This window comes from Cricetulus griseus, chromosome 9 (assembly GCF_003668045.3).
Source record: "Cricetulus griseus strain 17A/GY chromosome 9, alternate assembly CriGri-PICRH-1.0, whole genome shotgun sequence".
Lineage (NCBI taxonomy): Eukaryota > Metazoa > Chordata > Mammalia > Rodentia > Cricetidae > Cricetulus > Cricetulus griseus.
In genome coordinates, this window is record NC_048602.1 from 26,632,397 (window position 1) to 26,657,443 (window position 25,047).

At 43.9% G+C, this 25,047-nt stretch overlaps 1 protein-coding gene across 1 annotated transcript; it reads left to right on the forward strand.

Moving 5' to 3' along the window:
• Nucleotides 1-2,703: 2,703 nt before the first annotated feature.
• On the forward strand, nt 2,704-3,651 carry LOC100773483 (vomeronasal type-1 receptor 4). The gene has a single exon (XM_027431289.1). The coding sequence runs from the start codon at nt 2,704-2,706 to the stop codon at nt 3,649-3,651; it is 948 nt and encodes a 315-aa protein (XP_027287090.1).
• Nucleotides 3,652-25,047: the final 21,396 nt, after the last annotated feature.

Sequence of the window (25,047 nt, forward strand, 5' to 3'; positions counted from 1 at the left end):
CCTTCATCTGGGCAGTGCACACTCTCACAGTGGGGTGGGGTTGAGGGGAGCGTATTCTTTACCAGGTACTGACTACTTTTAAGCTCTCCTTTCTCCAGGCATCCCTCTCAAAACATGTATTCTCGCCAGCGCTGTCAGGAATGTTACAAGTAAGTTCTGCACTGCCAGCTTAGCCTGGAGGACTGCCTTGGTCTGTGCTTGTCTTGACATCCACTTACAACTCCATCAAAGGGAAGAGAACTCTCTGGGCACAGCAACTGTGTTTGAAAAGCCAGTTCCTTTCAAGGCTAGGAATCTCATTTCATGCTTTCCTGGCTTTTGGAGCTGCTGACTTGTGAGCTGATGTGATTCTCACGTGTCCATCTTGGTAGGTGGGTTGGCAATCTCCCCTTATAACATCTAAGACGGTTTGGGGACTCACATTTTTGATATCTTGACGGTGATGTGTCTTTGTGTGGCTCCTCCCTGGTGTGTGTATTTGGGATCTGTTTGGATGGTTATTTCTTCTATGAGTTTGGGGAACACTGGCTCTAGTTTTGCTGTTTAACTCACCAGTGTCTGTAGACTTTCTCTCACCATGCTGTACCCCACTGTGGATTAGTTGAGTATATTCTGCAGATCTGCACATGCTCATTCCTTTCTTCTTTATTTCATTTTATTTTATGTGCATTGTTGTTTTGCCTGCCTGCATGTCTACATGAGGGTGTCGCATTTCCTGGAACAGAGCTGCAGACAGCTGTGAGCTGCATGTGGGTCCTGGGGATTGAATCTGGGTCCCTGGGAAGAGCAGCCAGTGCTCCGAGGTGCTGAGCCATCTCTCCAGGCCTGCTCATTCCATTCTTTACATACACCTCAATGTGTTGTATTCTATTTGTTGTTGTTTTTCACGTCTAGGTTTCTCTGTATCTAGTAGTCCTGGCTGTCCTGGAACTCACTTTGTAGACCAGGCTGGCCTCTAACTCACAGACATCTTTCCAATAGCAGTTTCCCTCCCTCCTCTCCTCCTAGTCCCCATCCTCCCCCAGTCCACTCCCCTTGCTTCCATTCTACCCCTCTCTTCCCTTCCACTCCTCCTCTGTCTCCACTCAGAAAGGGCAGGCCTCCCATGGACTCGAGCAAAGCATGGCACATCAAGTTGAGGCAGGACCAAGCTCCCCTCCTTGCCAAGCTCCTCTCCTTGCATCAAGGCTGGGCAAGGTAATCCAGCATGAGGAACAGGTTCCCAAAAGTCAGCTAAGCTCCAGGGACAGGTCCTGATCTCACTGCTAGGAGCCTTACAAAGAGACCAAGCTACACAACTGTCACACACATGCAGGGGGACTAGATGGGTCCCATTTCGGCTCTCTGGCTGTATTCTTGATGTCATCCTCCAGCCTGGAAATTGCTTCTCTTCTCCTTGGTCTCTTCTGCTGAAGCTTTTGGCTGTCCTTCTGATTTGATTGATTGGTTCTGTCATTCTCAGCATTCCTGTTTGCTCTCAGGGTCTTAATTACCTTGCTAATTTTTCCCTTCGTGTCTCTAATTACCCTTTCCAGTCGCTGGCCCTTTCAGCCACTCTACTAATTTTCTCATCTGTGCCTTGAATGGATCTGCTGACTTCATTCATCAGTTTGGGGGTCCTGCATGTGGTCATGGATCCTCTGTAGAGTGGATTTCAGCCCTCCTTCTCCTTGATTCTGGTGATGGCTTCTTCTATCTGAAGGTGTGATGATGGTAGATGCTTTCTCATTGTGGTGTGTGTGTGTGTGTGTGTGTGTGTGTGTGTGTGTGTGTGTGTGTGTGTAGAGTTTTACACATTGTTAGGGTGAATGTTTCTCTCCTTTAGTGTTTAGTTCTCATTTGTTCCCACCCCCTTTGCGTCTTTTATGTGAGTCTGCTCGCTGTGTTATTATGTTCAGCTGAATTTGTGTTTCCCACTGCAGTATGTGGGGTGGGGAAGAACAGCAACCTTCACAGCAGATATACAGGATGACAGTCAGTCCAGCTTAACCTGCAGTGGAACCATTCTGCCTCACCTGTGGTCCCAGGAGACACTGGCAGTGGAGAGCCTTGCCTCCAGGTGGTCTCTTCCTAGGCAAGCCTTTAAACAGGTATATATTCCCTTATAAGTGGATACTAACTATTAGGTAAAGGATAATCATATTACAATCCTGGTCGTATACTCTCATTTTTTTTTTTATTCATCTTGGTTATTCTGACTGGGCTAAGTTGAAATCGCAAAGAAGTTTTAATTTTCAATTCCCTGATGACTGATGGTGCTGGACATTCTTGAAAAGTCTTTCTCAGCTATTTGTCTTTCATCTTTTGAGATCTTCTCCCTTTAATTCTGTGCCTTCTTTAAAATCGGGGTTATTTGTTTTCTGGATGTTCATCTTCTTTGTTGTTCACAATGTCCATCTGTCTTTCATATTATCCAAATGTCTCTGGGCTCATATATACTAATATGTTGTGTGTTTCCATATGAGTTCATTAACCCTGACCTTTCTACTCTCAGGCTCCCAGAAATAATGGAAACCAGTTCATGGAAGGGCCGGCTCTGATCCCGGGCTGCAGGGTGTGCATTTCACTATCATCTCCTTGTGCTCATCTGTCGATCCCTGTATTCATCCACCTGGTCCACTAATTCTAACCTCACATCGTCATGCATTTATATTTGCTTGGTCTGCCTTGTCCAACCAGAACACCGAAGACTTCCTTAAGATAATGTTTTCAAGAGACCTAATTTCTGAATTCTTCTTCCTGTCAGAACTTTTCATTGGATTCCTGGGAAACTCACTGCTCTTCATGCTATACCTGTACAGCTGCTTAATTCAGCCTCGTCTGAAGAAACCCATAGATATGATTTTCACACATCTGACGCTTGTCAACGTGCTGAGCATCGCCTTCCGGCTGCTGCCAGACATCATGGCGTCCTTCGCGGTCAAGCTCCTTTTCCATGACGTTGGATGCAAGGCAGTTTTGTACGCATACAGTGTTACCAGGGGCCTTTCCATCTGCACCATCTTGCTACTGAGTGCAATCCAAGCCATCACTATCAGTTCTAATCATTCCAAGTGGGCGTGGCTTAAGTCCAAGCTTGAGTCCTGCATTTTCCCCTCACTCCTTCTCATCTGGATCATCAATGCCTTTCTCTATATTCCCATGGTTGAAAACGTAAAGGGCCAAATCAACTTCACTGTTGTGGATTCTAGATATTCCCAGACATACTGCCGAAGTAACCAGGTTCGCCATCACACCACCTTGTCACTTGCGACTGCATTAATGATTAGAGACATCCTGTTCGTGCTTCTCATGATGGGGACCAGCCTCTACATGGTGACACTCCTGTTCAGACACAATAGGAGAACCCGGCATGTCCACAGTTCCAGAGTCTCTTCCCAGGCCTCTTCTGAAAAGAAAGCCACGCACAGCATCCTCCTGCTGGTGGGTTTCTTCATGTTTTTCTATTTCTCAAACACCTTTGTCACCTTCTATTCACTCCACGGACCTAAGAACAGCCAAGTATTGGATGTGATTAGTGGAGCTTTGTCTTCAGGCTACCCAATCATCTGCCCTTATGTTCTGATGAACAATAGGAAAATCATTTCCACATTCATTTCTTCCCTTTCAAACTTTGAATGTACCTTTTCTACAAGAGGCTGCCATGGCTAATCTGATATCCAAACTCTCCTCTGCTTTAGAGCGTTCTTAACCACAGCTGAGCAAAATAACCATGGCATTCCTAATATTCAGATCGTAGGAATTGACAGATACTGCATTTTTTTATCAGTGAAAAGATTTACTTTTTGGTATGGTACTCTATTAGTAATTAAGGCTTTCTTTTCTGTATTTGAAATGCTGATCTTATACTAGAATTTTCTAAGCTAGGAATTCAGAAAGACATTGTTAAGCCATAATAAAACAAGAAGGATTTATGAAACATTTAAATTTTGAAGCCTTATTATTGGTAAATGGAGATTTGACAAATATATAAAGTATAACTAAGGTAAACTTCCAAAAACTTCAAAATTATTCAGAGATGCCTTCCTTGTAAATAAGAAAAGTAATGAAATAGTTTTGATAAAGTAGGGTGGAGAGATAGCTCATAGCTTAAGAGCACTGGCTGCCCTTCCAGAGGTCCTGAGTTCAATTCCCAGTGACCACATGGTGACTCACAATCTTCTATAATAAGATCTGATGTTGTCTTATGTCAGCAAGCACATATGCAGGCAGAACCCTGTATACATAATAAATAAATAAACCTTTAAAAATATTTAATACAGTATACCACGATAAATAATTTTCTGGGACACCAACCAGGCACACAACTTTTAACCTACATTCTGTACTGCCTATGAGATGAGCTTGGGTAATGGTGGCACAGAGATTTGAGAGTGGCCAGTGTCTCATCTAGCCTGAGACCTGTGCCATGAGAGTGAGCCCACACATGACATAGCCTTTCATTCTAAGGTCCAGAATTTGTATTGCCCAGAAATTCATGATAGAACCAAACACAACTGGAGAAAAAAAAATGTCAGCTTAACTATGCCTAATGACATTCTCCAATGTTCAAATGACTACCACAATTGTCATCAGAGACTTTATCCAGTAACTGATGAAAACGGATGCAGAACCACAGCCAAACATTTGACCAAACTTGGTAAATCCTGATAAAGAGATGGGGCGGGGGGGGGGTAATGTAACAGCTCGAGGGATCAAAGACATTACAAGAAAACCCATAGAAACAATTAACCTGGGATTATAGGAGCTCACAGAGCCTAAACTAACATATAGGGAGGCTGCATAGGACTGAACCTAGACCTTCTACATATATGTGACAGTTTTGTAGCTTGGTCTACTTGTGGGACTCCTAACAGTGGGAGCAGCTGGCTGTCCCTAATGCTTTGACTGCCTTTTGGAAACCTATTCCTCATACTAGGCTGTCTTGTCCAGCCTAAATAAAGGTGCAGTGCTTAATCCTACTGCAACTTGATATGCCATATTTTGTTGATACCCAGGGGAGGCCTGCCCTTTTCTAAACAGAAACAAAGGAGAGTTTGATTTAGGTGTGGAATCAAGGGATTTCAGGGGCATTGAATGGGAGGAGATGAAGGAGAAGAAACTGTGGTTGGTATGTAAAATAAATCATTAAATTTAATCTTCAAAAGAATAGAGAACACTATCTAAACACTAGCATACATCCATTTTTTCTTCCTGTGCTCTTGACTATGAAAGTGATGCAAGCTATTTCAAGTTCCTCGGCTTAACTGCCTTGGTGTGATTATTAGTTGCTGGAATCGCTTTATAAGTGAATCATATCTCCATTAAAATAATTTTAATTGTAGAATAAAATAATAACAGATTTTATGGTTTCTTTGTACTCTTTGTCTTCTTATTTTAGTTTGATATTCTTTTTGTCTTACTGGGTTTTTGTTTTTGAGTTTGTTTTGGGGGATTTATTCTAGGACCTTTGAGAAAGAGAAAGAACATTAAGTTACATGAGTAGAAAAGTGGAAAGGATCTGAGAGTAGTTAGGGAAGGGCAAAGAATATGATCAAAATATATTATATGGCAAAAAAACTTTAAATACAAAAGTGTATGTTGTTCACATTCTATATATGTATACATGGTCTATAGTAACTCTTCTTTTCATTTCCAGATTTATCCTGTTATGGACCAATTCATTGCAAGGACTAATTTCATTTATTTCATAGTGGAGACTAAAGTAATAATACAGAAGTCAACAAAACCAAGAGTTGGTTCATTGAAAAATAAGATGTACAAGCCCTTAGCCAAACTAACCAAGAGAAAGAAAGAGAAAACACAACTTGATATAATTCCATAGGTCAAGACTCCTTATGGCTATGAAGTAGCAATGAAATAATTTTATGGTTGGGAACCACCACAATGTAAGAAGCTGTTTTAAAGGGTCACAGCACTGGAAGGTTGAGAACCAGTGATATAACTGAAGATGAAAAGGGGACATTACAATCAGTAATAATGAAATTCAGAGGATCATTAGGGAATAGTTTGAAAACCTAAAATTCTAAAAATGTTGGAAAAATCTAGAAGAAATAGATAAATTTTTAGGCATGTATGACCTACCAAAATCAAACATGTCTCTAAGGCATAATGAAGTTGATGCAATAAAAAAGTTCTCCCAAGACCACATTACGCCTTCATCTGAGATCTTCAGCATCAATCTGGGACTACTGAGGCACCTAGACTTCGGTACTGAGCAGTTACCAGGTTCTTCACTTCTCTGGTCTGATGTAAGACAGACATTATTGGACTAGCCCAACCATATAGTATAAACCAATTTAATAAATCTCCTTCTTGTATGTATTGATTCTATTTGTTCTATAAAGGCCTGACCAATACTAATTATCATCATTTCAGACACTTGAAGATTAACTGACACCAACGGTCTTCAAACTATTCCACGACATTAAGGAAAGGAACACTGCCAGGTAGTTTCTGGTGCACCACTATTACCTTAACACCAAAACCAAATGGGAGACTCAGCAAAGAACCCTATAGACCACTCTCTCTGGTGAAAAAGTTTCTTATTGAAATATGAACACTCAGGGTGGTGGTAGCACACACCGTTAATCCAAGAATTTGGGAAGTAGAGGCAGGCATAGCTCTTGAGTTCAAGGCCAGCTTGGTCTACAGAGAGTTCCAGGTCAGCCAGGCTACACAGAGAAATCTTTTCAAGAAAGAAAGAAAGAAAAAAGAAAAAAAGACAGGAACCAATCAAAGAACCAAAATCAAAACCACATCTTAAAAGATCATATATAACATTCAATTTGGTTTCATTCTGGAGAAAGCAAGAATGGTTCAACATACACAAGTCAAAAATATAACACATTACATAAAATGGACGTACAGACAGGAACCATTTGATGATCTTTTTGGCCGGGGGTTGTTTTTTTCAAGACAGGGTTTCTCAGTAGCTATGGAGTCTATCCTGGAACTTGATCTGTAGACCAGGCTGGCCTCAAACAGAGATCTGCCTGCCTCTGCATCCTGAGTGCTGGGATTAAAGGTGTGTGCCACTAGTTTCTGGCTTGATGATCTTAATAGATATAGAAAGGGCCTTAAGCAGAGTTCTGCATCCTTTCAATGCCATGAAGAGGATAGGAATCAGAGAAACATACCTTATTATGTCAATACTATACTAAATGGAGGGAAAAAAGCATTCCCTCTAAAATCAGGAATGATGCCAGGCATAGTAGTGCACACCTTTAATCCCAGTACTTGGGAGGCAGAGGCAGGTGAATCTTTGTGAGTTTGAGGCCAGCCTGGTCTACAGAGTGAGTTCCAGGACAGATAGAGCTACACAGAGAAACCCTGTCTCATACATGGTCCCTCGGAGAAGGCGAAAGGGACAAGATCTCCTGAGCAATTTGGGAGGATGAGGGGAGGGGAGAGGGAGCTAGGATAATGAGAAGGGGAGAAGAGGAGGGGTGAGGAGGACAAGAGGGAGCAGGAAGGTTGAGTGGAGGGAAGAATAGAGGAGAGCAAAATAAAAGATACCATAATAGAGGGAGACATTATAGGTTTAAAGAGAAATCAGGCACCAGGGAAATGTCTGGAGAGCTACAAAGATGACACCAACTAACAACCTAAGCAACAGAGGAGAGGCTACTTTAAAAGCCCTCCCCTGATAATGAGATTGATGTCTGACTTATATGCCATCCTATAGCCTTCATCCAGCAGCTGATGGAAGTAGAAGCAGATACTCACAGCTAAACACTGAACTGAACTGGAATCCAGTTGCAGAGAAGGACGAGTGATGAGCAAAGGGGTCCAGACCAGGCTGGTGAAACCCACAGAAACAGCTGAACAAGGGGGAGCTCTTGGTCCCCAGACTGGTAGCTGGGAAACCAGCATGGGACTGATCCAGACCCCAGTAACATGGGTTCCAGCGAGGAAACCTCGGAAATCTATGGGGCCCCTTGTAGTGGATCAGTACTTATCCCTAGCATAGGAATGGACTTTGGGAGCCCATTTCACATAAAGGGATACTCCCTGAGCCAAGACACACGGGGGTGGGCCTAGGCCCTATCCCAAAGGATATGACAGACTCTGAAGACCCCCTATGGAAGGCCTCACCCTCCCTGGGGAGCAGAAAGGATATGTGATAGGTAGGGTTTTAGTTGGGGGAGGGTGGCAGGGGAGGAGAGGAGGGAGAGGGAACTGGGATTGACATGTAAAACAATCTTGTTTCTAATTCAAATTAAAAAAATCTGCAAAAAATATTATAAATGTACTCTTGGAAAAAAATGGAAAAATAAGAAACCTTGTCTCAGAAAAAAACATAATGATGATGATGATGATGATGATGACGACGACGACGACAATAATAATAATAATAATAATAATAATATCAGGAATGAACCAAGGATGACCACTCAGCCCTTACTGGATGTAGTGCTTGAAGTCTTCTTAGTCAGAGTAATAAGACATAAGGAAGAAATGAAAGAGATACAAATAGAAAGAAGGCAAATTATCCCTGTTTACAGATGACATAAATCTATAACTAAAACGCCTTAATAATGTTACCAGAAAACTCATTCCTCACCATTTTCATCCAAGTAGTAAGATTCAGTATCAAGAAACAAAAATTAGTGCCTTGTACATGTGGGACTAATGAGCATGCCGAAAAATCCAGAGAAAAATCCCAATCACGGTAACCTAAAACTAGACTGACCCAGCTTAGCTCTTTCCTGCTGACCCCCTTAGCCTTCCCTTCTAGCCCATCTGCATTTGTGTAAGCCATTGATCTGCAGAAACAGGAAGCCCAGTGGCCACACTGGACTGGAAACCAGGTAGGAGATTCTCACCATCCTTCCATTCTCCATTACACGCTCTCCTGGCTTACTGTCCATCCTGAGTAGACCGCTTGCACGAGCCCCTCTGCCTGCCACACCTCCACTACCTGAAGACTCTACCTCTTACTGCAGACCTGACACCCTTACTTCTTTTCCAAAGCCCCTCTTAGCCTTTCCTCCAAGCTCATCTCCATTTCTTTCTGCCACCCAGTGACCTCCAGAAACACTGTCTACCGGGGCACAGCAACCACAGTTGCCCAGGATCCAGAGAGAGCAGCAGCAATCAAGGAACAGAGCAACCACCCAATACAGACAAGATCAGATATCAACATCAAGAAACACCTCAAACACTGTAACTCCACATGTATAAAAACACAAAAATGAATAGCCAACACAATACACCTCCTCCATAACACAATAGCCTTGTTTCAGTAAGGCCTGGAGTTTGCAATATAGTGGAAGCAGAAGAGAAGGACTTCAGAACAGCTATTATGACTATTGGAGCAGCATCTTCCTTGCCAGTGTATTTGTGTTAGTGGCCACACCCCTTTGGGTGTGACTTCAGTATCTGTATAAGTTGTTCCCCAATAAACACCTATTTGTCATTTATCTTGGGCCTAGTGAATTCATTATCACCCGTCTTCAGACTATGTTTAAGGAACTTAGAGAGGATATGAATAAATCCTTTAATGAAGTCTGTGGATAACCAAAGAAAGAATTGAATTAAAATAATGAAAGCAATTGCAATATGGAAATAGAAGTCAAATCACTGAAGAAAATGCCAACTGGAAATGAAAACTTTAGGATTTCAAACAAAAACCTCAAAGGTAAATAGAGTACAGAAGACAGGAAAGAGAGAATCTCGGGCGTTGAAGACAAGATAGAAGAAATGGAATAGCTCAGCCAAAGAAAATGTGAAATCTTTAAAAATACAGGCATAAAACATCCAAGAAATCCAGAACACTATGAAAAGACCAAATCTATTGAAGGGACCAGCTTCCCATTTCAGCAGCCATAACAACCGGACATGTGCTTGCCTGACCTTGTCTTGGTCACTAGGAGGTCAGATGCCTGTGGCAAAGAACCAATCAGAAGTTAGCCTGTGGTGCTATGCTTTACGGCTCTGGGTGTGCTTTATGGACAAGCGCACAGCAATGACGCGCAGAGCCTAGCAACCACCCTGGGAGGGCCTATGGGTTATAACAACCAGTTGATCAATCAACACAGGGCAAACCCTCCAAGCCTGGAGGCACACCAGTCGTGAGCCTGTGCATACCCCTAGACACTCCCCTTACGCTGCCCTATAAGATCTCTATACAGACGCTTCCAGCTGTCTTTCCTAGCCATCCACCATGGTGGATGGATGAAAGACCCGAGCTAACATGGGGTTAGCTCATTAAACAACTACAATAAAGCCTCATGCAGTTTGCATCAAGCTTTCGACTCCGCCTGGTGATTGGGGTGACCGGTCCTGGCCTGAGATCCTGGGGGGCCTGAGCTCCCGGGGGTCTTTCACTATGAATAATTGGGACAGGGGAAGGAGAAGAAACCCAAGTCAAAGATACAAAATTGTTTGTTTTGGGGTTTGTTTGTTTGTTGTTGTTGTTGTTTGAGACAGGATTTCTCTATGTAGTTTTGGAGCCTGTCCTGGTACTTGCTGTATAGACCAGGCTGGCCTCAGACTCACAAAGATCTGCCTATTTCTGCCTCCCAAGGCCTCCAAAGTGTTGGGATTAAAGGCCTGCACCACTACCGCCCAGCTCAGAAAATAGTTTTAACAAAATCATAGAAGAAAAATTTTCCAATCTAAAGAAAGGAAGTGCCTATCAAGGTACAAGAAGCACAAAACACCAAATATACTGGACAAGAAAAGAGATTTCCCTCCGCACATAATCAAGACACCAAATGTACAGAACAAATAAAGAATATTAAAAGCTGCAAGGGGGAAAGACCAAGTAACATATAAAGGCAACCTATTAGAATAGCGCCTACTTGTCAATGGAGATTCCTAAAACTAGAAGGGTTTGGATGGATGTTCTATAGACACTAAGAGAACACAGATGTCAGCCCAGACTTCAATACCCAGCGAAGCTATCAATCACAACACACAGAAAGAAAAACCTTCCACAATGAAACCAAATTCAAACCATTTCTACCTACCAATTGCACTCAATAGAAGCAGTAGAAAGAAAACTTCAACCCAAGAAGACACAAGGAGTAAATAATCCCAGTTCAGCAAATCAAAATTTGAGCCGGTGTGTGTGTGTGTGTGTGTGTGTGTGTGTGTGTGTGTGTGTGTGTGTGTGTGTGTGTATACATCGTAACAGAAAAAACAAAAACAAAAACAGAACCAGAAATCAATAAACACTGCTCACTGATAACTGTCAACATTAATGGTCTCAATTTCCCAATATTTGGACACAGACTAACAGACTGGATTAGGAAACAAAATCCATCTCTCTTCTGCTTCTAAGAAACAAACCTCACCAACAAGTACAGACATCACCTCAGGGTAAAAAGATGGAAAAGAATTCTCAGGCCAGCCAGGGCCCTCAAGGCCGGAACTGGCAGGAAGACATCCCCAGGCCCCTTGATGAGCAAATACGCGTGGTGAAATGGTGGGAAACAGAAGCGGGAGTGGCTCATGGGAGGTGGAAGGGGCGGATGGAAGAAACGAAGGCGATCAGCAGTGGGCCGATGTGGAGGCCAGCTTGCCACCAGGCAGTGTGGTGTAGGCTGATGTCCAAGGCCTGCTTGCTACCAGAGGCCATGGTGATGTGATGCCCTGAACAGGGACCCCCAAAGAAGAAAAGTCGGATGAGTGGATCTCTCTAGCCAATATGGGCAGTACTTCCTCTCATAGCAAAGAAACAGCAACTGGTCATCTTGCAACAGATTCTAGAGAGTGGGCAGCTTTCTTTCTCTGACAGACAGACTAAGAAATTCTACGGTAAGGTGCTAGACCAACTATCCCTCCTGGATCCTTGCTGGACAAAGAGATAGTTAGGAACGGGTAGCACTGCTCGCCCAGCAACGCGAGGGGGAAGACCCTCCTCTTTATTTCCTCCTCATTGCCTCAGCCATCCTAAGCTGCCTTAAAGGAACTGGTGGGTCTGTTTGTTTGTGTGCTTGTTTTCGTCCTCAGCTTTGGTGGCAGAGGCGGAGAGCCCGGGAGATCTGGCGGCACCGCCCACTTCTTTGTCCACTTCTTGGCAGGACTCTGGAAAAAAAAAAAAAACAACGCGGGCGAACTGAAACCACAGCCTACCCCCTTGGCCAGCTCTACAAACAAAAAATGTGGGCAAATCAAGAGTGTCTTCTATCTATCTATCCACCCCGCCCTAGAACGGCTGTCTAGTTATGGATCAGATACGGATGAGGACGTCCCCCCTCCGTATTCCATTGAAAGTGCTAAAAAATCAGCTTGCAACCGCTTCTCCCCAGGCAAGATCAAAAACCGAAAGCCCAAATTGGCCGCTGTTTTCATTTTCCGCAACAGTGACGCCTAATCCTTAGACAAAGAAAACCCGCTGAGTTCCTGGCCCCCGCTGCTTTCTCCCCCAAGCTTTATAATGCTATGAGAAACCCTCCTTTAGAGTTTCCGTAATTATTCCCAGTGATTTTACCCAACAACAAGGCGGACAGCAAAGATGCAAACGACAAAATGTGGAGACCTTACAAAGGAAGGCAGTCATGGAGAATGGGCAGCGCTTCCCTTTTGTTACTCAGATGTTCGAATCCATGGCCGCTACGTTAAACGCCCCCTCGGGACTGGAAAATTGTGATGAGAGCTGTCCTCTCTGGAGGGCAATTCCTCCAAAGGAAAACCACATTTTCGGATGAGGGGGAAATTCTCGGACAGGGAAGTGTTGCTAGATAAGTTCCCGGAGCCACCCACCCCATGCCTTACAAGGTGAGGGTGTATTGGCTTTGCACATGCAAGGACTGCCTAACTACTCTGACCAAGTGCGGCTTTGGGCCACAAAAGCAATTAACCACACCACCGAGGGGACTAATGTTGTGCTTTCTGGACTAAAGCAAAAACCCAGCGAGCATGTGGCAGATTTTTTCTACCGGGTGCAAGAGGCAGTAACGTGCCACCTGGGGGAGGCTTAAGCTCCAGCGAAGGAACTGATTTGGGTTAGAGCCACCGCTGAGGCAAGGAAAGCTGTTGCCCTGGTTCAAAATACGAGGGGTTTAGGTACCGCTTCTAACCAAGCAGAGAGGCACTTGCGGCTGCTTTAGCAAGACACCTTAAGACAAATGAGGCTTTGGGTCCCACAAATGGCTGCTGGGTATGTGGAGGTCAGGGACATTTTGCAATGCCCAAGCAAAACTCAGAATGCCGAGGGAACGAGGCCTCCATCGGTTTGCACTAAATGTAAACAAACAAACAAACAAACAAAAACCCGATTCCACTGAGCTAGAGATTGTAGATCTAAAAACACTAAAGTTTAAACTTCCAACGGGGGACCCCTTAAATACTCTGGACCATTCCTATAGGGACCCACCAAGCAAGAATGAGATTTAAAATAGGTGATGCCATGTTTGGAGGCATTATTAACATGGGTGCAGAAACAAAGTGTTTGAAGAAGGACGAAATACCCGCCCCCTGGAAACTCCGCCCTGGCCCTATGGTCAAGGGTGTTGGAGGACAGTCACCATCTTAACAGAGATCTCGACAGGTGATATGGGAAAATAATGAAGGCAATTACCTCTCCCCATCCCCCATTTTGCTAGACCTCCCCAATAACCTATGGGGAAGAGATCTTTTGGAAGATAGGATGTGGTAGTCACTGAAAGGTTCAGGCATTATGCTGGCCTGCTCCTGTTTCCTGGCAGAATCCACTCAGGCAGTACCCCGGGCAGCCCAGGGTTCCATGGGAACTAAGTCTGCAGGCAGGTATAGAGGACCTCTTTAAAAGACAGACCCCTGCCCATTTACGCTCTCTCTGCCCCTCTTCTCTCTGCCTCTTTCTCTACAGACCAGCCATGGCGGTCAGCCATTAACCCTGTTCTCTTCTCTCTTAGTCTCTCTACTCTGCCCGGCCTATAATAAACTGGTTAATATGTCTCTTAGTCTCATCTTGTCCCCCTTCTTCATCTCTAAGCAAAAACCTGACAGTCACCACTGACAATAAAGCCTTTTATGATGATTGCATAGTCCATGATAAACTTGGAATGAAAGGCTACCCCCAATTCTAAAGGTCACTGACACTAAGAAGCTCCTTTCCCCCTCTGGAACTCCAGCACCCTGCTTTGGGTGACCAGTCGTGCTGGGGGGAATACGAAGCATTATAAAATTTAGTTAAGGAACTATTAAAGGTGGGAAACATTGAACCATCTACTAGCCCCTAGAACTCTCCCGGTTTTGTTATAAAGAAAAAAAAATCAGACAAATTCAAATGTCTCCATAATTTAAGGGAAATTAGCACAGCCATGCAGGCCATAGGGGTTACTTAGCTGGCCTCCCTGCTCTCAACCATCCCCAATAGTTATTGTATAATAACCACCGACATAAAGGACTGTTTTTTTTAATCCATTCCTCTCCATCCTGATGACAAGCAGAGACTTGCTTCCTCAATCCCAGCCGAGAACAACACAGACACCACTGGAGGATGTTCCCACAGTGCATGAAAAATAGTTCAACAATTTGTCGAGTTTATGTAGGGGAGACTTTAAAACCAGTAGTTAAGGCTGTTACGTTGTCCATTACATTGGACAATTCTAATTGGCCATCCTAATGCAGACCATTTAATAAAAGAACTTGCTGACGCCGGGCGTTCGTGGCGCATGCCTTTAATCCCAGCACTCCGGAGGCAGAGGCAGGCAGATCTCTGTGAGTTCGAGGCCAGCCTGGTCTCCAGAGTGAGTGCCAGGATAGGCTCCAAAGCTACACAGAGAAACCCTGCCTTGAAAAAAAAAAAAAAAGAAAGAAAAAGAAAGAAAGAACTTGCTGACAAAGATTACAAAAGTCCTACTTTTAAAAAGGAGCACAGGTGTCTGTTGAAGAGGTACAAAGCCAGGAGTCTTATATGTTTCTAGGGCACATTATAAATAATGATAGAAAAGTTACAATTCAAATTCCCAACTCCTCCAACTTTATCATCCATGCAGACATTTTTGGGAAACCTTGCCTGGGTCCTGTTACCACTGGCCAATTGACCCCTCTCCTTGCCTTTTTTTGAGGTGCAAAGAGACCTGAGGAACCCCTGACTATCACGGAGGAGGCTCCAAAAAGCCTAGTTAATGCAAGCTTAAACCTGACTATGCTGTGTAGATATTATCCCAATAAAGAACTCTGAGGCTTGGTCATGCCAACACCTGGATTACCCCGATCGGATAGTCTACTGGGTAGATTTAGCATAGTCCTCCGCTCCTACAATTATCCCTTTCATAGATGGTATTTTTACATTGGCTCTCAAAAATCTTTTTTTTTTGTTTGCTTTTTTTTTTTTTTTCAAGACAGGGTTTCTCTGTAGCTTTGGAATCTGTCCTGGAACTTAATCTGTAGACCAGGCTGGACTCAAAGTCACAAAAAGATCTACCTACGTCTGCCTCCGGAGTGCTGGGATTAAAGGAGTGTGTAACCACTGCTCCCCAAAGCTCTGAAAATTCTTAAGACCTCCCAGTTAATAATTGGAAAAGACCCAGGTCAAATTGTGCTTCCAGTGTCATAGAATCTATTTAGCTTGGAATTTCTCCTCTAATCCTACAGCTCAAATTTTCCATTTATATTCCATGGTCAGATTGATAATCGTTATCCCTCCCACCTCCCCGCCCCCTCCACCTCCCACACACAAAAAAGTTTGTCTATTTTGCCACAAATGCCAAACCTACAAAATTCAACTATATTTTACATTTAATAGGCAACAAACCACAGGCGTACACCCAATGCTTTAAAGGAGCAGTTCAGCGTGGTGAACTTTTGGCTGTTCTGACACTCCTCCAGGACTATCAAGACTCTCTCAATAGTTTTAGTAATAGTCAGCATGCTTCTAATGGGATAAAATCCTTGCTCCATGCAACATTAAAACCAACAAAGAGCCCACTTTTTATGGCTGTGACTTAGCTCCCGATGTGTTTTTGTTGTTGTATTTTTGTTTTGTTTCTGATTTTATTTTATTTTTTTTGGCCATTTTTAAATTTGAATTAGAAACAAGATTGTTTTACATGTCAATCCCAGTTCCCTTTCCCTCCTCTCCTCCCCTACCCTCCCCAACTAACACCCTACCTACCCCATACCCTTTCTGCTCCCCAGTGAGGGTGAGGCCTTCCATAGGGAGTCTTCAGAGTCTGTCATATCCTTTGGGATAGGGCCTAGGCCCACCCCCGTGTGTCTAGGCTCAGGGAGTATCCCTCTATGTGGAATGGGCTCCCAAAGTCCATTCCTATGCTGGGGATAAGTACTGAACTGCTACAAGAGGCTCCATAGATTTCCCAGGTCTCCTCACTGACACCCACGTTCATCGGGTCTGGAACAGTCCCATGCTGGTTTCCCAGCTATCAGTCTGGGCTCCCCCTTGTTCAAATCAGCTGTTTCTGTGGGTTACACAAAGAGCTCCAAATGTTAATTGAGCAACAGTCTGCCCCTTTCTCTATGCAATATGCCCGCTCCCATTAAAATGTCCCCAGAGTAATTTCACAGGGAAATGCATTGGTGGATCAAGCTGTTTCTGCCCTCATGCTCTCACCACTAGACCAAGCTAGAGCGCTACATGCTCGCTTTCGTAACGCTGTGTCCTCCCTCCCTCCCTCCCACAGGTTATTCCCAGATTTCACAAAAGTCTCTGGCAAGCATTTAGTTCACAGTTGGGCCTCCTGAGGATCACTCCTCTGAATAGGCCCTTTACAGCCCACAGGTGCAAATCCTCGAGGACTGCGCTCTAACGCTCTTTGGCAGATGGTCTCTTTGTGGACACCAAAAATATGTCCATGTGATTATTGATACCTACTCCTCCTCCATTTTCACAGAGGCGCTATCAAAAGAAATTTAAAAGCGGCCATATTTGCTATGAAAACCGCCATGTTAGCCGTGGGGGTTCCTTATTCTATCAAAACAGATAATGGCCCAGTCTATACACACTCAATTTAATGCCCTCTGGGCTGACTGGAACATTGCTCATAACACGGGCATTCTCTACAATCCCCAAGGACAAGCCATTGTCAGGCATGTGAACGCTTCACTTACAAAGCGAAAAGAGGGAAGGGATTCATACACACCCGCAAGAAAAATTAATATCAGCCTTATTTACATTTAATTTTTAGATTTTTATAAATCTGGATTAACCCCTGCTTATAAGCACTGGGAAGTCATGCTCCCTTGAGCTACACCATTGCCACTAGTCCTGTAGTGAGACCCCCTATAGATAATCGGTGGAGGGGTCAAGAACAACAACAGGTCAAGATTTTGCTTCTGTTTTCCCAGAAGGAGCAGAAAAAAAGCCACTCGGGTACCTGGGCGAGCCGTCAAGCCATATACAGAGAATTGAGAGACTGCCATCGATGATGGACAGCCTGTCACTGGACAAGAGGTAAGAGGATCTGGTCCAGAAAGATAACACCTCCCTGGGGATGCAAGATGTGTGGAAGCCAGGAGGAGGACCCCAGAGATGGAGTCACAGCCAGAGTAGACGACCTGGGCCAGCTCCCCCTCATAACTAGCGGAGCTCGTAAAGCCTTATTAACAGAGTCCCCAAACCGTGTCCCCGGAGGAGCTAGAGACAGGACCCTATTCCTGCTTATGTACGTTATTGCCTCTAATTCTCAGGCTCAGGCTCGGCGTCTGTTGCGGGCCTCAGTTAGAGCCCCTCCGTTTTTAACGCCTGTCTCCTGGAACTCTCTCGATTGCCAATCATATGCAGTAACAACCCTAAAACAGCTGACCCGCTCCCCCATTCTCCCGGTTAATTCACCTGTGCTTCCTCCCTTTAACAGCGTCTTTCATCTGGAGCCTGGTTTGGTTAGGTTTTCCCTCCATGAAGATGCCTGCCCCCACCCCCCCCCCCGCCACCATTTTTTCCTCTTGGCAAAGATAACACAGGAGATTTTGCAATTTGAATAAATAGACAATACCAGGGAGAAGAGTACTCTGCACTACCATACACCCCCCCCGCCCCCCAAGGCCTATGGTATCGAGGAAATCCTGTTCAGGAACAGATACGTGGCCGGAATCAATGACACTTTTTTCTGGTACGATGCTTAAACGCTATTTATGGAACTGCAATCTTTGCGGAGGTTGGGATGTCTGCCCCGAATGGATCCTGCGATTTCCAGGATGTTTGTCTACCCACCCCCACCCCCCCGACCATCCTCCCTCCCAGCTCTTTGGGGTCAGTCCTTCTGAAATCCATCCACAGAATACCCCTGTGTAATCTGTGGGATCCGATGCCTGATAACGGCTGGCCACGCCAGTCAGTTTGGGCCTGTCAGTTTGTGACCCATGGTCCTGTTTAGATTTCCGACCCTTTGTGTTGATGCAGGGAATCATCCATTTTTTTTGGCTCCACTTCCAAAGCAGCTAACTCACAGCCTGTTGAGAAAAGCATCCACTCCATCAATAGAACCCTTTGGGGACCTGCTATTAACCTTACCTACATAGGACATGCCTGTGTCCGGCCACCCTTCTTTTTTTGTCTTGGCTCTCATCCAATGGATCTACTCTTAACTGTACTGAGGTGAAATGAACCCTCTCCCCTTGCTGGGACCCTAATTATGGCAACACCTCTTTATTGCTGTGCACTCACCTGGTTTCCTGCTAATGCTACAGACAGATGGCAAGGGCATATGACTTTTAATGACAACCTTTCTGCTGTATTACAAAGACATAAGAGGGATTTTGGTTTCAGCCATAACAGCAGCTATAGCCTCAGGTTTACCTGCCACAGCAGCAACAGCCACTGCAGTAACTTCCGTGCAAAATTCTGTACAGACAGCAGCAGCTTTAAACAATATGTCAAGGCTAACAACCAAAGTATTTGATGCCCAACTTCTCCAAGAAGGCCTACTTAAACTCCATCACCACGTAGTACCATACAGGATGTGCCAAATGGCCTCTGGGATTTAGCTCAGGTAACCCAGATACACCTCAGTTCGTCTCTCCTAGTACCAAACACGTCTTAGCCACTCCTCAGCCCTAAAGCTCCAAAGACAGTACTCACCCGGGATAGGGAACCATTCATTACACTTTTCCTACAATTACATCAGGAAATCACCCAAATGAATGGCGCCAGGGTGGACATCATGGCTTTTCTGAGATGATGGATTTAAAAAAACAAAAACAAAACAAAACAAAAAAACGGGTAGCTCAAAATCTGATCTCCATGTTCTCTCCAGAAAAGCTTGTTGTATATGGATTGTTCCTCCTGCTTTTGGGGGAAGGTATTTCAGTGTGGAAGATCATATCCTGTATTAAAAACAAAACAAAAAAATCAATTAAATACTATTTAGCCTTGAGACAGTAGAAAAAGAGCAAACATGAGGGAATCAGTTTCAGTCCAGATGGTGCTGCTAAACAACAGGAAAGATGAGAAAAAATAAAATAAAATAAAAACAAAACCAAACAACAACAACAAAAAAAACCAAAAAACTGACAACTGACTCCTGTAGTTATTTGAACAGACCAAGTCCCTCCCTGGCACACTAGACGACACAAACATAATGGCATCTAGGCTAACCAGAGACCCTCAGAATCTCTCCAAAAACTCTTTTGCCTGCCGCTTGTCTGCAGACACACTGCCTGGATATTCAGCCTCTCCTCATGTACACTCCCACGTGACGCATTGCAAGCCATTCAGACCCATTGAACAATCAATGCCATACGCCTTTAGCAAATGACAATGTATGTATATACGCCTGTGAGTGTCCACATTAAACTAGATGTGTGCCCGGGTGCTGCTGTCCGAAGTCTGCTTCTGCCCTCACTCTCCAGTCACCAGAGCAAAAACCACCAGTGACAACTGGGCCCAGGCTGTCACCAAGAGCCACGCCTGGGTTCAAGGTCCTACCACAGTCAGGGTCTGTGTGGACATCCATGCCCATGGTGTCACCAAAGGCCACAGGGAAACCCAGTGCCTGGGCTGCCACCTGTGGCCAGGTAGGTGTCCAAAGGCCACCACCAGAGCCACATTGATCTGGATGGCCTGTGCTGTCACCTGGAGCCAGGCCTGAGCTGCTTCTGAGGGCCACATCTGGGTCTGTGCCCCTAGAGAAGCCAGGGTCTATGTTAACACTCATAGCCCATGTTGCTACCAAAGGCTACCCAGAAGCCAACAGTTTGGGCTACAACCTGTGGCCTTGTTGGTGTCCCCGAGGGCCGTACTAACACTAGAGCCACACTGGTATGGGTAGCCTGGTGTTGTCCAAGCCCAGGCTGCTGCCAAGGGCCATGTCTTGGTCTATGGCCAGCAGCCAGAGTCTGAGACATCTGTGGTTCCTGTTGCAACCAAAGGCCATGTGGTTGCCCGCAGTCTGATCAGCCACCTGGGACCATGGTGGTGCCCAGGGTCCATACTGCAGCCAGGATCATACATATATGAGTGGCACATACTGCCTGGTGCCATGGTGCCATCCAAGCCAGGCTGCAGCTGGGGGTCATGTCTGAGTCAGTGACCATACTATGGCCAGGGTCTGTGTTGATGTCTATGGTTCATGTTGCCATCGAGGGCGATGCTGATTCCCAGGGTCACCTGGAGCCTTGTTGGTATCCGATGGCCACACTGCCACTGGGAGCCATGCAGATCCCGGTGGCCTTCACCGCTACCTGTGGTCATGGTGACATCCAAACCTGGGCTGCTGCCAAGGACCATGTCTAGGTCTGTGGTCCGACCACATAGTTCACCTGGGGCCATACAGATCTGGGTATGCGGGTACTGCCACCCAGAGCCATGGTGTCACTGGGGCCTGGGGCACTGATGGGTGCTATGTCTAGATTTGTGGCCCTATGGTACCCAGGGTCAGGGTCTACTGGAGCTCAAGAAGGGACTGGTACTGTGGAATGATATCAGCAGGGTAGCCATGACTAGGGGCGGCCATGGGATAACTCAGAGGAGTTTTGGTTAGAATCCAGTGATGACAGTGAACCAGACCCATTGCAATGAACATTTGCTAGTAAAGCTGATTGGACAAAAGGGTATATACTACATGACACACCGTTCCCAATGCCACGAAGATGAATGAAGAGGTGTTGGAGAATCGAAGAGGGTTTTTTTTTGGGGGGGAGGGTGGGGAGGGGGTTGTTTTGTTCTTGATTTTGTTTCTTTGCTTGCTTTGCTTTGATTTTTTAAAATTTTCTTTTGTGCCTGTGTGTTGCAAGGGTAAGGGGAGGATTTGGGGGGACTGGGAGGTGAACAGATTTAGTTGCATGATGTGAAATTCATAAAGAATCAAAGAAGAAATTGTGTTTTAGAATGGGTTACAGGCTGGAGCTGTGGCTCAGAAGTGGAGGTGGGGGTCCTGCCTCAACTGAGTGTAACAGGCTTTGCTAACTCCCCATGGGAGGGGTGAGGGAGGGAGGGAGGGGAAACTACAGTTGGTATGTAAAATGTATAAAATAATAAAAGTAAAAAAGAACGCCTGTCTTGGGAAAAAGAAAAAAAAAAGGAAGAAAAGAAAGACAGACAAAAGAACCAGTATAATTACTTGTACTTTATCAGACGAGGTAATAAAACTGGATCTAAGTAGCAAGAGAAATTGCACGAAGATTTGAAGGTTGAGCAATACATCTTGAAAGAGCAATGGGTCACTGGAGAAATCAACAGAGAAACGGAGAAGTTCCTGCCGTCAGCTGATAATGGCTGTGATACTTTCCACATGTGCCTGAAAACTTTTAATGATTTCCCAGATTGGAAAGTTTGCTTTCTGACGTAGTTCAACTTGGGAAAGGCACACATTCAGACAGAGACAGAACTCTTGTTTAGTTGACTTAGTCAATCACCATGAGAGTCACACTGGATCTGGAAAGTGAAGTTTTCCTTGGAGTGCAGCAAAATGTGCACAGTCAACAAGGCCACTGGCGCCATGGGTGACAAGCTGGTTCATGTCCACTGGGAAGAACAGTCCTCTTAACCTGTCCCTTATTTAGTCATGGCTCCTGTTAGACAGCCTTTTCAAGATGCTTTGCACCTGTGATGCTTCCTGCCCAACTTGGGATTCACACTGCCCTGAACAAGGATCCCCAGCCCTCAGCTCTCATAGTGGGAGGTGTGTATAAACTCCTTTTCACTCTTCCTCTCTTTCCCCGAGTCTATCCTGCCTTACACTTTGGGTTTTTGTTCTTTCAGATTTATTTTTCTCTACTTTTTTTTGTCAATTTAGTACACTTCCCTTCTTTCCTTTCTTTCTTTCTTTCTTTCTTTCTTTCTTTCTTTCTTTCTTTCTTTCTTTCTGGTTCAATACTTCTCTGGATCTTCATAAGTATTCTTACAATTTTTTCATTTTCAATTTTTATTCTGTATTTTATTGTATGATGGTTGCCTGAATGTATGTCTGTGCACCACATGGGTGAAATACCCGAGAAAAAGATGCCAGATTCCCTAGAATTGGTGTTACAGAAAATTATGAGTCTCTGTGTGGTGTTGGGAATCAAAGCCAGGCTCCCTGGAAGACCAGCCAGTGCTCTCAACCCCTGAGACATCTCAAGCCCCCATTTTTCCTTCTGTTAACACTCCTTCATCTGACCTAGTCAATGATTCCATCTCAGGAGAATATGGAACTTCTATGACCTTTTAGAATTCTAAAATCACTGGAGGAATCTTGTATCTTACAAAATTTTGTACATTTCTCTTAAAGGCTCATATTGGCTTAGGTAGTCATAGTGCAACCTTTTAACAAGAGTCTGCAGTTTGCCAGATGCTGTATACAACATTTCCCCTGGGTGCTTTGTCTTTCCTCCTGGACCACAGCAAAGTCTCACAGAGGAGAGTTAGCATAGTCTCTGCCTTGGCTTTACTTTTCCTGTACATTTATTTCTGTTGTTAGCTATGGACCTGCTTTTATTTATTCAACTCTTTCATTTTAGATTTCGTCTTACATTTCCTTTTGCATATGAAGCCATCATTTCTTAATGTCTTTTATCTAGTTTACACACACATTTCTATAACAGATACAGCGCATTTTAATAATGGATTTTTTTCATTATGTGATTGCCAAGATATGCATTTATTTTTAACATGCTGGGAATCAGGAGGTGTATGCATGTATGTGACTTGTGATCCCTTGTTCATGTGTGTGTACAGGATAGACACTGACATTATGTGTTTTCCTCTACCTCCTCCTAATTTTTTGAGACAGGATCTCTCACTCAACCTGGAGTGCATCAGTAGGCTAGATTAGCTGCTCACAGGGCTTTGAGGATCCACCTCTCACCAACCTATCCAGCTCACCACACTCAACCTTTACATTGATGCTTTGTGTCTGAACTCACTTTCCAATAGTTAGAGTCATCTATCCAGTCTTATTATATTACTTTATAACACAGTGTTATAGACACAGAATTTTGTCTAAAAGACAACCAGACCATTAATGATGATCCCTTCTTTCATGTTGGTTATTAGGTCACATTTACTACTTAATTCATCCGTGCCTGATGGCAAATGATTTCTTCTTTATGGAAACTGTGTGCTGTTTTGTTACACTGGCCCTATCGGTTCACATCTTAATTTTTTAAGATGTTCTTTTTATGTAATTTATTTAATTTTATTTATTGCCCATTCATGTTTTTCCTGCATTCAATGTCTGAGTGAGTGTCAGATCCCCTGGATATGGAGTTTCAGACAGTTATGAGTTGCAATGTAAGTGCTGGAATTGAACCTGGGTCCTCTGGAAGAGCAACCTGTGCTCTATACTGCTGAGCCATCTCTCCAGGCCATTTAGCTCAATTTTTTATATCACATTTTCTCTTTTGTCTTTTGACTTCATTAAATGCAAGAAATATTTGTTAACATTTCCCATCAAAGTGGGCATGCTGACACACACCTTCATTTCCAGCACTTGGAAAGCATAGGCAGGGAAATCTCTGGGAGTTCAAGGCCAGCCTAGTCTACAGAGTGAGTTCCGGGACAGTCAGGTCTACACAGAGAAACCCTGTCTCAGGAAAGAAAAAAGTTCCCATCATATTGCTTGTGACTGTTTGGTCTCCTATAATTTTCTAAGCTTGATTATGTATAGATGATATTAACTCTATTTTATTCTCAAATTGAAGTTTTATGCTGCTGCAAAAGTTGGGTTGTTTGGATGCAGTAATCGTGTTCCCTTAACATTTCTTTTGAGAAGTATAGCTTATTTAAGGTGAAAATTTTCAGTTAATTAGTTTTAAATTTTCTTCCATTTCTTTTAAATATTGCATCTTCCTTAATTACACTTGTATCTCATATACAGTATACACAATGCTGAAAAAATCTAATTTTTCTGATGTTCCTGTAGCACTCCAGCTGTGGGCTGATCATCACTTGCACAGGGATATTTTTCCTCTCCATTGTGCTTGATGTATTTGCACTGCTGTAAAAGGGTGAATCTTTAACACGCAGCCAGAATGTGGAATTTTTTCATTCTTTCTCCAACATGCTAGCATGCTGACAGTTTCATTCACAGAAAGAAAAAAAAGAAGATTTCCAATTTTGCTCTCAGTAGAATTCAAATCGCCAGAGCTAAATATTATTTGTCTTCTGTATTTTATGGTCTGTAGATGTGATGGAATTAAGATTATCACTTTAATTTTTCATTACTTACATATATTTTATATAACTAGATAGTTCACTGCTCTGTTTTTTTAACTGCATATGTACCTTTGATGTGGTTTACATTTTTATTGTAATTTTAATGATTTTGGAGGATGTAACACAAGTATACAATTAAGTATAGTAATATTTATTTGAAATTCACATATTTTTATATATGGACAGCAGTTGTGCTGGGATATATATATATATATATATATATATATGTCTCCCTTCATCGGTATTCAAATTACATTTTTTTTTGTTCTAATCGTTTCTTCAAAGCAGGGTTTCTATGTGTTACCCTGGCTGTCCTGAACTAGCTAAGTAGAACAGGGTGGCCTGAAACTCTCTGAGATCCACCTGCCTCTGCCTCCTGAGTACTGGGATTAAAGGCTTTCACCACCACAGCCCAGAAAATTTCTTTTTCTTGAATGTCAAAAGTAGTGCATGCTAATTATTGGGGATTCCATTTTCCGTTGATAGGATCTTCCTGTGCAAGTCATAGCGTGAGTCTG

What these genes read in the sequence shown, in the direction of transcription:
- LOC100773483 (XM_027431289.1), top strand. Translation starts at nt 2,704, where the DNA reads ATGTTTTCAAGAGACCTAATTTCTGAATTCTTCTTCCTGTCAGAACTT.